At 41.6% G+C, this 12,963-nt stretch overlaps 1 protein-coding gene across 5 annotated transcripts in view; it reads left to right on the top strand.

The window, feature by feature from the left end:
• The window catches only part of NCAM2 (neural cell adhesion molecule 2), a 501,839-nt gene that overhangs the window by 259,751 nt on the left and 229,125 nt on the right, over nt 1-12,963 (top strand). For all 5 annotated transcript variants that reach the window (XM_056559430.1, XM_056559431.1, XM_056559433.1 and 2 more), the window contains exon 3: nt 2,142-2,348. In XM_056559430.1, coding sequence (XP_056415405.1) covers nt 2,142-2,348 — 207 coding nt within the window. The remainder of the gene's footprint in view (nt 1-2,141; nt 2,349-12,963) is intronic.

Genomic DNA, 12,963 nt, shown 5'->3' on the forward strand with positions numbered 1-12,963 from the left:
GTATGCTCCACTATGCTTAAAACAGTATTTATGTACAACACCAGCAGGTGTGTATTTTTGCCTGGCTTTTCACAGTATCTATGTCCTTAAGACTTTAACAGGTACAAAATAGTACGTAATATGTACGTATGTGGTATGCACTTATGAGGGGAGGACAATGCGCTCAAATACGCTTAAAAAAATGTTTTGTGTACAACACCAGCAGTACACAGCAGTGCTGCAGCACACAGTCACTGTGTACTACACCCAAAATTGCACTCAATCTCTCAGTTTCACTCCCTTCCCTATCAGTGCTACAAGGCAGGATTTGGGCTTGAGGTGAATCGCTGCTGTTCTCTGCAACACACTGTGCAACACACTGTTCTCTGTCCCTCTCTGTAATAGAATGCTGTAGTGACTGGGAGGTGAATCACTGCTGTAAAAATGCTTTTCCGTGCAACACACACTGCTCTCTGTCCCTCTCTCTGTGCAACAGAACGCTGATGTGACTGGGAGGAGAATCACTGCTGTAAAAATACTTTTCTGTGCAACACACAGCGCTGTCTGTCCTGCTCTATCTCTCTGCAATAAAAGGCTGAAGTGACTGGCTACAAGATGGCTGCCAATTAGATAGGGCTGTGACATCACAGGGGTGGATGGCTGCTGATAGGCTGCATGCTGCATGTGATTCATTTTAGATGCCCTGGAGCCTGGAACGCACTAAATGGAGTTTAATGAAGCCATTTGTGCGATTGAATCAGGGCAATATTCCCATTTGTTTTTAATCAAATTTTTCATGAAATTCGTAATGAATTCAGATTTGTCAGATTCGATTCACTCATCCCTAATTAATAGACAGATCACAATAGGTGTCAGAAGTGACACTCACTGTGATCTGTCTATTAATGCAGGTACTACAGCTCCCAGCATGGAGCTGAGTGTGCTCCATGTTGGAAGCAGTAGTACCTGCATTTAAGTACAGATCACTGCGATCCTCCTGTATAATGTGTAGATGCGGGGCACGGCCCCTCTTCTCTGGTCCCCTGCACTACCATATATATATATATATATATATATATATATATATATGTATATATATATATACCTATTATTCATATTTCCTGCAGAGAGTTGTGATTGGCTGGAACCATTTGGTCAATCACAGCTCTCTGCTGGAAATATGAATCTGTGATGTGAAGAACTTTACATCGCAGAACATAGTGCAGGATCGCGCAGAAGAGCGGCTGGCCGGTATATAGGAGGATCGCAACGGGTGTCAGACTCCGGGGCAATCTGTCTATCAGTGCAGGTACTACTACTCCCATCATGGAACAGTCTGTTCCATGCTGGGAGTAGTAGTACTACCTAAAAATTTAAAAAATGAAGAAAAAATGAAAACAGTGAAAACACACGCACACTTGATTATATCGATTTGCCGTGAATTTATTCGGATCAAATCAAAATTTTCCCCAAAATTCTGCGAATCAGCCGAATTGAATTTTCAAAAATTCGCTCATCTCTAGTTATCAGAGTTGGCTTGGATTGAGTACCTACAACTCTGTCACACTCTGAATAAGTAGGAGCTTCAGGGGGATCCGAATATATATTATCCCCACAGGGCGTAGTTAAAAATATGCTGGAGTGTAAAGGAAAAATGTTGGTAACCAAAAGAGTGTGAAAGTTCTTAAACTAAACTGAAATATAATTGCTGTGCCAGATGTGAGGAATGCATGCATGTTTTCTGTCTATCCCCGCTACCAACATTCTGTCATAAAACTAAATATATCGGGACCAGGGTTCAAGTCCTACAAAAAAAAAATAATAATAATATGCGAACAGAGCAGGAACCCTGTTCCCATTAGCAGAAGTACTCCAGAACTAGCTCTTGAGTGGAAATTGTGGTTGAGTTCCCACACTTTTTTTTTCCAGGACTTGACCCTGATCCTGACTATGAATAACTCATTGCCATTGTATAGTTTTGTACAAATAAATCCAAATCCGCTACTGGAGGAGATTTAGACTAAATTTAAAATAATAGCTTACTTCTTCATCTTATTTTTCAGTTTTGTATGTACAATATACTTCAAGATTCATTCTGCAATTTTGTATTGGTAGATAAAAAAGTTGATTAAAACTTTTATGAAATTCTTTTTTCCCAATAGTTTTGGGAGACGTTGAAACAATAGACTGGTATAATCCACAAGGAGAGAAGATAACATCAAACCAGAGGGTTGTGGCACAAAGAGAAGGCATGAGATCATGGCTCACAATATATAACGCCAAGATAGATGATGCCGGTATATATCGATGTCAAGCTACAGATTCAAAGGGACACACTCAAGAGTCTACAGTCGTTCTGGAAATTTACCGTGAGTATATTTGGGTTGATTTTTACAATTGATAATTACAGTTTTTCTGTTTTCATCTGATAGCACTCCTTAACTCCTTAAGGACTTAGGACGTATGAGTATGTCCTAAGTCCGGTCCCTGTCTATAACGCGGGGTCCCGGCGGGACCCCGCGTCATAGCGGGATGGTCCTGGCGCCTATTCACAGTCTGGACCCACGGCTAATTCGCGATCGTTCGGCCACGCGCTATTAACCCTTCCGATGCAGCGCTCAAAGCAGAGCGCTGTATGGAAAGTGAAAGTAAATGCTTCCCGGCTGCTCAGTCAGCCCCGATCAGCTACCCAGAGAGAAGAAGGTCCCTACCTTCTTCCGTCGGCGTCCCGGCTCTGATTGATTGCTCCATGCCTGAGTTACAGGCTGGAGCAATCAACCGCCGATTACACAGCTTGTTGCCATGCAATGGCAAGGCAACAATCTGTGTATGCAATCAGCCATTGCAAGCTCATAGTTCCCTATAGGAGCTATGAGCTCGCAAAAAAAAAAGTGTAAAAAAAAAATGTTAACCCTTTCAGGTATTCCCTTCTGAATTAAAAGTTTAAATCACCCGGAATTTCCTAGTAACAAAATTAAACAGTGTAAATAATAATAAACATATGTGGTATCGCCGTGTGCAGAAATGTCCAAGTTATAAAAATATAGCGCTTTTAAAACCGCACATTCAATGGCGTACGCGCAAAAAAATTCCAAAGTCCAAAATAGCGCATTTTTGATCACTTTTTATACCACAAGAAAGTGAATAAAAAGTGATCAAAAAGTCTGATCAGAACAAAAATGGTACCGCTAAAAACTTCAGATCACGGCGCAAAAAATGAGCCATCATAGCTCCCTGAACAAAGAAAAATAAAAAAGTTATATGGCTCAGAAAATGACAATTTTAAACGTATACATTTTCCTGCATGTATTTATGATTTTTTTCTTAAGTAATACAAAATCAAACCTATACAAGTAGGATATCATTTTAACCATGTGGACCTACAGAATAAAGATAAGGTGTCATTTTTACCGAAAAATGTACTCGTAGAAACGGAAGCCCCCAAAATTTACAAAATGGCATTTTTTCTTCACGTTTGTCGTACAATACATTTTTTTTCCATTTTGTCGTGGATTTTTCGGTAAAATGACTATTGTCACTATAAATTAGAATTGGTGGCGCAAAAAATAAGCCATAATACAGATTTTTAGGTGCAAAATTTAAAGGGTTACGATTTTTTAAAGGCAAGGAGGAAAAAACGAAAATGCAAAAACGTGAAATCGCTCAGTCCTTAAGGGGTTAACAGTAAGATCGATAAGCTAGGAGATAGACCGGAGGAGTAGGAGATGTCAGCGCTGGATGGAGAAGCCAGGAGAGGTAGTAGCATAAAATCAATATGATATTGAGAGCGACATGTATTTTATGTAATGTTCATGTTTTATTTATACTTTTTGTATATACAACTTTTTTATGTAACATAAAGGGTTAACACATGGAGGTATTTATACCCCATGAGAGCCCAATCCTGTCATGCCTGAGAAAGCTGCGCATGCGCAGCGAAATGCGTTGGATCCAATAAATCTACCTTGATTTTATGCTACTACCTCTCCTGGCTTCTTCATCCAACGCCGACATCTCCTACTCCTACGGTCTATCTCCTAGCTTATCGGTCTTAAGGAGGGCTGCGGATGAGGACACATGAATTTTCATGCGCTTCCCGTTGCTGGTGGCTGGTAAGCAGCGTGGGATAGATCTCTTCCCCCTCCCCCTATGGGCCTGACCTGCTGATCCCGCACATGGAGCGCCTTCTGCTTTCCTTTTAAATTACTTAACAGTAAGGTGACATAGATTAACAACCAATAACATAAACAATGTGTTCCCTTTGGAATTTTTACTTGACTACTTACCTAATGCCAAACACTGGGTTCTCAAGAAGTATTTTGATCAGTCTTTAAGCCAAAACTTGAAGTGGATCCAAAAACCAGAACAAGGTGCAAATTTTTTTCTATGATGGTTCTGACCACAATATAATGTGCATTTGCAGTCAAAGAGTATCTAGAGGAAATATACATTACAAACCTTTCAAGTGTACATATGACACATACTTTTTTATCATATGTACTTACATAGATATTTTACATAGTTGTATTTATGGCTACACATGGATATATATGTTGAGGGAGAACCACACTCCAAAGGGTGCAAGCTGGTCAAGTCCAGTTCTAAAGCTCCTGTGGAAACCAGTAAAACAGAAACAGCAGCACCCCGGTATAGATGAATACGTGTTAGGTTTTATTTATCAGATGCAGCAAAGTTTAAACTGTCTTGCACGGTCTTTGTCAAGCTAAAGTTTTTACATTGATGTTCTTACAGGGATATTAAGCAGAAAGAGGCCAAGCAAGTTATAAGAACTTCTAAAGTGCAGGCAGAAGAAAAACTAGCTCAGTCTGTGAAAAAAGGGGATAAGACATTCTTCAGATATATAAATGAAAAAAGGAAATTAAAACAAGGAATAACTAAATTAAAAACAAAGGAAGGAATGTATGTAGAAGAGAATAAAGGGCTAGCCGACTGCCTTAATGAATACTTCTGTTTAGTGTTTACAGAAGAAAAAGAAGGAAAAGAGGAAGAGGTTCTATGTTTGCTACCTAAAGTTAAGACAAATAAGTCACAGGGGCCTGATGGGATACACCCAAAATTATTAAAAGAGCTTAGCGGTGAACTAGCAAAACTGTTAACAGATTTATTTAACCAATCACTGGCAAAAGGAGTCATCACGGAAGATTGGAAATTAGCAAATGTAGTGCCCATTCACAAGAAAGGTAGTAGGGAGGAATTAAGCAACTATAGGGTAGTTAGTCTGACACGAATAGTGGGGAAATTAATGTAAACCCTATAAAGTATAGGATTGTGGAACATCTAAAATTTCATGGATTGCAAGATGAAAAACAACATGGGTTTACTTCAGGGAGATCATGTCAAACAAATCTTATTGATTTTTTTGAATGGCTGACTAAAATAATAGATGGCGGAGGGGCAGTAGACAAAGATATGTAACAGGGTTGATGTTCCTGGAGGCATATGCCGAATGGAAAATTATTTAAGAAAACTAGAAGAATGGTCAGAACTCTGGCAACTGAAATTTAATGTGGATAAGTGCAAGATAATGCACCTGGGGCGTAAAAACCCTTGGACAGAATATAGAATATTTGACACAGTCCTGACCTCAGTATCTGAGGAAAGGGATTTAGGAGTAATTATTTCAGAAGACTTAAAGGTAGGAAGACAATGTAATAGATCAGCAGGAAAGGTATAAGCAGTATAAAGAGGGAAGTGCTCATGCCGCTGTACAGAACACTGGTGAGGCCTCACTTGGAGTATTGTGCGCAGTACTGGAGGCCGTATCTCCAGGAGTATATAGATGCTCTAGAGAGAGTTCAGAGAAGAGCTACTAAACTAGTACATGGAGTGCAGGATAAAACTTACCAGAAAAGTTTAAAGGACCTTAACATGTATAGCTTGGAAGAAAGAAGAGACAGAGGGGATATGATAGAGACTTTTAAATACATAAAGGGAATCAATACAGTAAAAGAGGAGAGCATATTTAAAAGAAGAAAAACTACCACAAGAGGACATAGTTTTAAATAAGAGGGGCAAAGGTTTAAAAGTAACATCAGGAAGTATTACTTTACTGAGAGAGTAGTGTATGCATGGAATAGCCTTCCTGCAGAAGTGGTAGCTGCAGTACATTTATTGCCTAGTTTCCTCAACAGGACTTGAAAAACACCAAACAAATGTAAAAAAAAAAAAAAAAAATATATATATATATATATATATATATATATATATATATATATATACACAGAAACACTTAAAAACACTATTAAAAAAAAGAATGAGTAGTGAAGTCCTGTCTAGTCTACCGCACTTTACTGGGGTGGCCAGTGACTACCTAAAGTAGTGGAATGAACTGTATGACGATAAATGTATATTATTGTGTGTTACTTAAAGCTGCTTAACCCCTTGGGACCAAGCACATTTTTTTTCAACAGTAAATATTTATTCAAGGTTTTCAAAGAATATCATAGTACAAACAAGCAAGTACTAGCAAAAACTGGTTAAAACTAGACAAATAAGTCAGCAAAAAGAAAATATGGGGAACATGGAAAATACAAGACATGAAAGAAATGCAATATATGTAACAGTCAGATAAGAGACATGTCAAATAACAGAAGAGTGAATTTCAAGTGGCCAATAGATAGTAGGAGAAGGGCAGCATAGCAGAGGTGGATCTGTCAATAGGCTCGCTGTAAAGCATCTGGAGCAAGCACACTTATGGGTAGGAATCTAAAGATATAGGAGAAATTAGTCAGAGGGAGACAGAGTAACTGGGCCACATCAGGGGTAGGCACCAATAGGTTCGATAAAGACTACTGGAGGAGAGAAGAAGAGAGGAGGAAAGGAGGGAGGGGTAGAAAGGAAGAAGAGGGGAGAGGAAGACAAGGAACGAGAACAGGCAAGGTAAGGGAAATACGTACCCCGGAGGTCGACAGGTCTAGGCGAGGCCCCGGAGAGGCGGGTCAGCTGACAATGCGGTGCGGTTAACACCCCCAAGAGCGGCACAGTGGGACAGCAGGGAGGGGGGGATCAGGGCGGCAAGTAAAAGGACCTATAGTCATCCGTAGAAAGATATGAGGACCAGGGACTCCAGATCTGGTGGTGTTTCATTGTTTGATTTCTAGAATCCGCTATGAGCTCCTCCATCCTGTGTATATGTGTGACCAAGCACATTTTGCCCAAAGGACCAGAACATTTTTTGCCCATCTGACCAATGTCACTTTAAGCATTAATAACTCTGGGATGCTAGTACTTATGAATTTGATTCCGAGATTGTTTTTTCGTGACATATTCTACTTTTTGTTAGTGATACATTTCTGTCGATACTTGCATCTTTTTTTGGTGAAAAATTTGAAAATTTTGCATTTTTATAACTTTGAAGCTCTCTGCTTCTAAGGAAAATAGACAAACCAAATATATTATTAATTGATTCACAAGACATAAAATATGTCTACTCTATGTTGACATCATAAAGTTGACATGTTTTTACTTTTTGAAGACATCAGAGGGCTTCAAAGTATGGCAGCAATTTTCCTATTTTTCAAGTAAATTTCAAGATCTGAATTTTTCAGGGACCAGTTCAGTTTTGAAGTGAATTTGAGGGTCTTTATGTTAGAAATATCCCACAATGGACCCCATTATGAAAACTGCACCCCTCAATGTATTCAAAATGACATTCAGAAAGTTTGTTAAGCTTTTAAGTGTTTCACAGGAATAGCAGCAAAGTGGAGGCGAAAATTCTAAATCTTAATTTTTTACACTAACATGTTCTTGCAGACCCATATTTTTATTTTTACAAGGGGTAAAAGAAGAAAAAAAAATGTAACCCAATTTCTCTTGAGTAAGGAAATATCTCATATGTGGATGTAAAGTGCTTTGTGGGTGTACTAGAGGACTCCGAAGAGAAGGAGCAACAATGAGATTTTGGAGAGCGAATTTTGCTGAAATGGCTTTTGCGTGGCATGTCTCATTTTGGAAGCCCCTAAGGTGTCAGAACAGTGAAAAACACACAGGGTATGGTATACTACTTGGGAAACTACACCCCACAAGGAAGATAACAAGGTGTACAGTGAGCCTTAACACCCCACAGGTGTTTGAAGAATTTTCAATAAAGTTGGACGTGAAAATGAAAAAAAAAATTCCACTAAAATGCATATGTTACCCCAAATTTTTCATTTTCACAAGGGGTAATAGGTGAAAATGTCCCCCAAAATTTGAAACACCATTTCTCTTGAGTAAGCAAATATATCATATGTTGATGTAAAGTGATCTGCGGGTACACTAGGGGTCTCAGAAGGGAAGCAGCAACAATGGGCTTTTGGAAACCGAATTTTGCTGAAATGGTTTTGCGGGGCATGTCTCATTTAGGAAGCCCCCATGGTGGCAGAAAAGCAAAAAACATTCCACATGGCACAATATTTTGGAAACTACACCCCTCAAGGAACATAACAAGGGGTGCAGTGAGCATTTATACCCCACTGGCGTTTGACAGATCTTTGTAACAGTGGGCTGTGCAAATGAAAAATTACATTTTTCATTTTCACGGACCACTGTTCCAAAAATCTGTCAGTCACTTGTGGGGTGTTAAGGCTCACTATACCCCTTATTATGTTCCGAATGGGGTCACATGTGGGTATTTATTTTTTTGCATTTATGTCAGAACCGCTGTAACTAGCAGCCCCCACTGTGCAAATCACCAGTTTAGGCCTTAAATGTACATAGTGCTCTCTCACTCCTGAGCCTTGTTGTGCGCCTCGCAAAGCATTTTAAGTCCACATATAGGGTATTTCTGTACTTGGCAGAAATTGTGTTACAAATTTTAGGGGTCTTTTTTTTTCCTTTTACCTCTTATGAAAATGAAAAGTATTGGGCAACACCAGCATGTTGGTGTAAAAAAAAAATATATTACACTAACATGGTTAGTAGACCTCAACTTTACCTTTTCATAAGGGGTAAAAGGAGAAAAAGCCACCAAAAATTTGTAGCGTAATTTCTCCTGAGTACAGAGATACCCCATGTGTGGCCCTAAATTGTTGCCTTGAAATACGACAGGGCTCTGAAGTGAGAGAGCGCTATGGGCATTTGAGACCTAAATTAGGGATTTTCATAGGGGTGTACCCGGATGCAAGCGTTACACTTGCCTCCTCCACCAAAAATACTGTACGCCAGTTTTTCCCAAACAGGGTTCCTCCAGCTGTTGCAAAACTCCCAAAATGCCTGGACAGGTAATGGCTGTCCGGCAATGCTGGGAGTTGTTATTTTGAAACAGCTGGAGACTGTGTAAGGGTGTAGTGTATATGTAGCATTTTATTCTTTATTTTGGGTTAGTGTAGTGTAGTGTTTTAGGGTACATTCACATGTGCGGGGGTTTACAGTGAGTTTCCAGCTGCAGCAGAATATTTGCCGCATCTCAAACATGAAGCGGGAAACTTGCTGTAAACCCCCGCCCACGTGAATGTACCCTGTACATTCATGAGTGTGTTTGTGTGTGTGGGGGGGACTACAACTCCCAGCATGCACTGACAGAGCATGCATGCTGGGAGTTGTAGTTATGCAACAGCTGGAGGCACACTAATTGGGAAACACTGAGTTAGGTAACAGACTACTGCAGTGTTTCCGCAACACTGTCTGTCTGTTTCCTAACTCAGTGTTTCCCATCCCATGTGCCTCCAGCTTTTGTAAAACTAAAACTCCCAGGATGCATGGTCTGTCAGCAGGAGGCACATAGGTTGGGAATCACTGAGTTAGGAAACAGACAATGTTTTCCAACCAGTGTGCCTCCAGTTGTTGCAATACTACAACTCCCAGCATGCCCAGACAGCCGAAGGGCATGTTGGGAGTTGTAGTTATGCAACAACTGGACGAGAACAGTTTGGAGACCACTGTGTAGTGGTCTCAAAACTATAGCCCTCCAGATGTTGCAAAACTTCAACTCCAAGCATGCCCAGACTGCCCAGACATGTTGGGAGTTGTAGTTCAGCAACACCGGAGGCGCCAGATGTTGCCAAACTACAACTCCCAGCTTGCCTGGACAGTATCGGCATGCTTTGAATTGACATCTGGAGCGCTACAGTTTGGACACAACTGTAAAGTGATCTCCAAACAGTGCCCTTCCAGATGTTGCAAAACTGAAGGGCCAGATGTTACAGAACTACAACTCCCAGCATGACTGGACTGTCTGGGCATGCTGAGAGTTGTAGTTTTGCAACATCTGGAAGGATAGTGGTCTCCATACTGTAGCCCTCCAGATGTTGCAAAACTACAACTACCAGCATGCATAGACAGTCAAAGTCTGTCTGGGCATGCTGGGAGTTGTAGTTTAGAAACTCCTAGATACAGCAGGGAAGATCACTGTTCGGCGATCTTCACAGCTGCATCTGACACTGCCTCAGCCGCCGGTTCTGGTCCCTAGTTCCCGCTCCGTGATCGGAGGTAACGGCCGCCGATCCCCACCATCTTTCCTCCGCTCTGCCTCGACATCCAGGGGCGGGCAGAGCGGGGGAAATTAACTTTCACCCCCTGCCCTGCGATTCGCCGGTCAGTCCTGACCGGCCAATCGCAGGGGATAGGAGGAGGTGGCAACCCTGCCACCTCACTTCTATCCTTCAGGAAGATTGGGGCTGTCTCTGACAGGGTTTTCCTGGCTATTGGGTCAACAGAGAATCGCCGCAAATCGCCGACATGGGGGGGTCTCAAGACCCCCCAGGCATTTGCATGGGATGCCTGCTGAATCATCAAAATTCCAAGGGCGTACAGGTATGCCCTTGGTCCTTAAGTACCAGGGCGCAAGGGCGTACCCATATGCCCATGGTCTCCAACAGGTTAAAGTGGTACTTTTTTCCTTTTAAGATGTCCAAGGTGCCTACTTTAATAAAACAAAAAAACTATACTTATTTCCTGCATTCCTTCACTGTCTTCAGTATCGCTGCATGGTAGTGACCAAGTGTTGATGTCAGAGTCAGACATTGCCACTCAACCAATCACTGGCCTCATCAATGTCTCGCCTCAGACAGTGATTGGTTTAGTGGCATTCTAACGTACCGACCCCATGCACGATGAGTAAAGTGTGTCAGAGACCAGGAGCAGCGAAACTAGAGACAGTGGAAGAACGCAGGAGATAAGTATAGTTTTTTTTGCTTTATTTAAGCAATCTTGGGCATCTATATAGAAAGAAAACAACTTTTAGCAGTTTTAAGTAATACACAATGTTATACATTTATCATCATACAGTTCATGTAACTGCTATATGTAGTAACTGGTCACCCCAGTAAAGTGTTGTAGACTTGACAGGACTTCTCTTTCTCTATGCATTCTTTTTTCAAGTAATTGTATAGTGTTTTTTAAGTGTTTTTGTGCTTTGTTTATTTTTTATTTTTTTTATTCTTTGTGTTTTTCAAGTCCTGTTGAGGAAACTAGGCAATAAATGTACTGAAACAGTACTCCATAGGGTGATAATATCCCAGTAAGGACATCAGTGTAAAAAACAATTCACTGTTCACCTCCCAGGGTTGTGCTAAATTAGGCACAACTCTAATAAAGGCTTCCAAGGCAGACAAAGTCAGGTCTCACAGCTGCTGCTTCCATGATGTAGACACATCAAATAAGCTATCACAATGTAGTCCCAGAATAAAGGAACAGTAAAGAACAAGACAATATTTCGGGCACACTGACAGCAGGGTGAAGAATACAAGAACGATGTTTCCAAAAAAGTCCAAGCTTTATTAATAATGAAAATTCCTTTTAAATCCTTTCTTCATCAGGTCAGGGAGAATCACATAATATTTTGGTGTTAGAAAATAGCAGGAAAAAACACAATTGACCCTGAAAAAAATAAAAAAGCTACCAAAAAAAAAACATTCTTTGTAGTGCATTTATTATTTATTGCCCAGTTTTTCCTTCCTCATCCTTGTTGGGGAGGAAAATCAACAGAGGAGGAAGCTTTTGACTTCATATCCCGTCCTCATATATTGCTGTCATATCCCAACCCCATATAGCGTCCTCATACCCCGACCACCTATCCCGACCTCCTATCCAGTCCTCCTATCCTGTCCTCCTATCCCATCCTCCTATATTGACCTCCTGTCCCGACCTCCTGTCCCATCCTCCTATGTCGACCTCCTATCCCGTCCTCATATCCCGACCTCCTATCCCGTCCTCCTATCTCCACCTCCTATCTCCACCTCATATCCTGACCTCCTAACTCGACCTCCTATCCCACCCTCCTATCCAAACCTCATATCCCATCCTCCTATCCCCTCCTCCTATCTCGACCTCCTATCCCGACCTCCTATCCCGACCTCATATGCCGTCCTCCTATCTCGACCTCCTATCCCGTCCTCATATGCCAACCTCCTATCCCGACCTCCTTTCCCGTCATCCTATCTCTACCTCCTATCTCAACCTCCTATCCCGTCCTCTTATCCTGTCCTCATATCCCGACCTCCTAACTCGACCTTCTATCCCGACCTCCTATTCCGTCCTCATATCCCGACCTCCTATCTCCACCTCCTATACCGTCCTCCTATCTCCAACTCCTATACCGTCCTTATATCCTGACCTCCTAACTCGATCTCCTATCCCACCCTCCTATCTCAACCTCCTATCCCATCCTCCTATCCCCTCCTCCTATCTTGACCTCCTATCCCGTCCTCCTATCTCGACCTATTATCCCGTCCTCATATCCCGTCCTCCTATCCCGACCTCCTATCCTGACCTCTTATCCCGTCCTCCTATCTCTTCTTCCTATCCCGTCCTCCTATATCCACCTCCTATCTCGACCTCCTATCCCGTCCTCTTATACCGTCCTCATACCCCAACCTCCTAACTCAACCTCCTATCTCGACTTCCTATCCCGACCTCTTATCCCGTCCTCCTATCTTGACCTCCTATCCCGCCCTCCTATCCAAACCTCCTATCCCATCCTCATATCCCGTCCTCCTATCCCATCCTCCTATCACGACCTACAATCCCGACCTCTTATCCCAACCT

This window comes from Hyla sarda, chromosome 2 (genome assembly GCF_029499605.1).
Source record: "Hyla sarda isolate aHylSar1 chromosome 2, aHylSar1.hap1, whole genome shotgun sequence".
In the NCBI taxonomy this organism is placed as follows: domain Eukaryota; kingdom Metazoa; phylum Chordata; class Amphibia; order Anura; family Hylidae; genus Hyla; species Hyla sarda.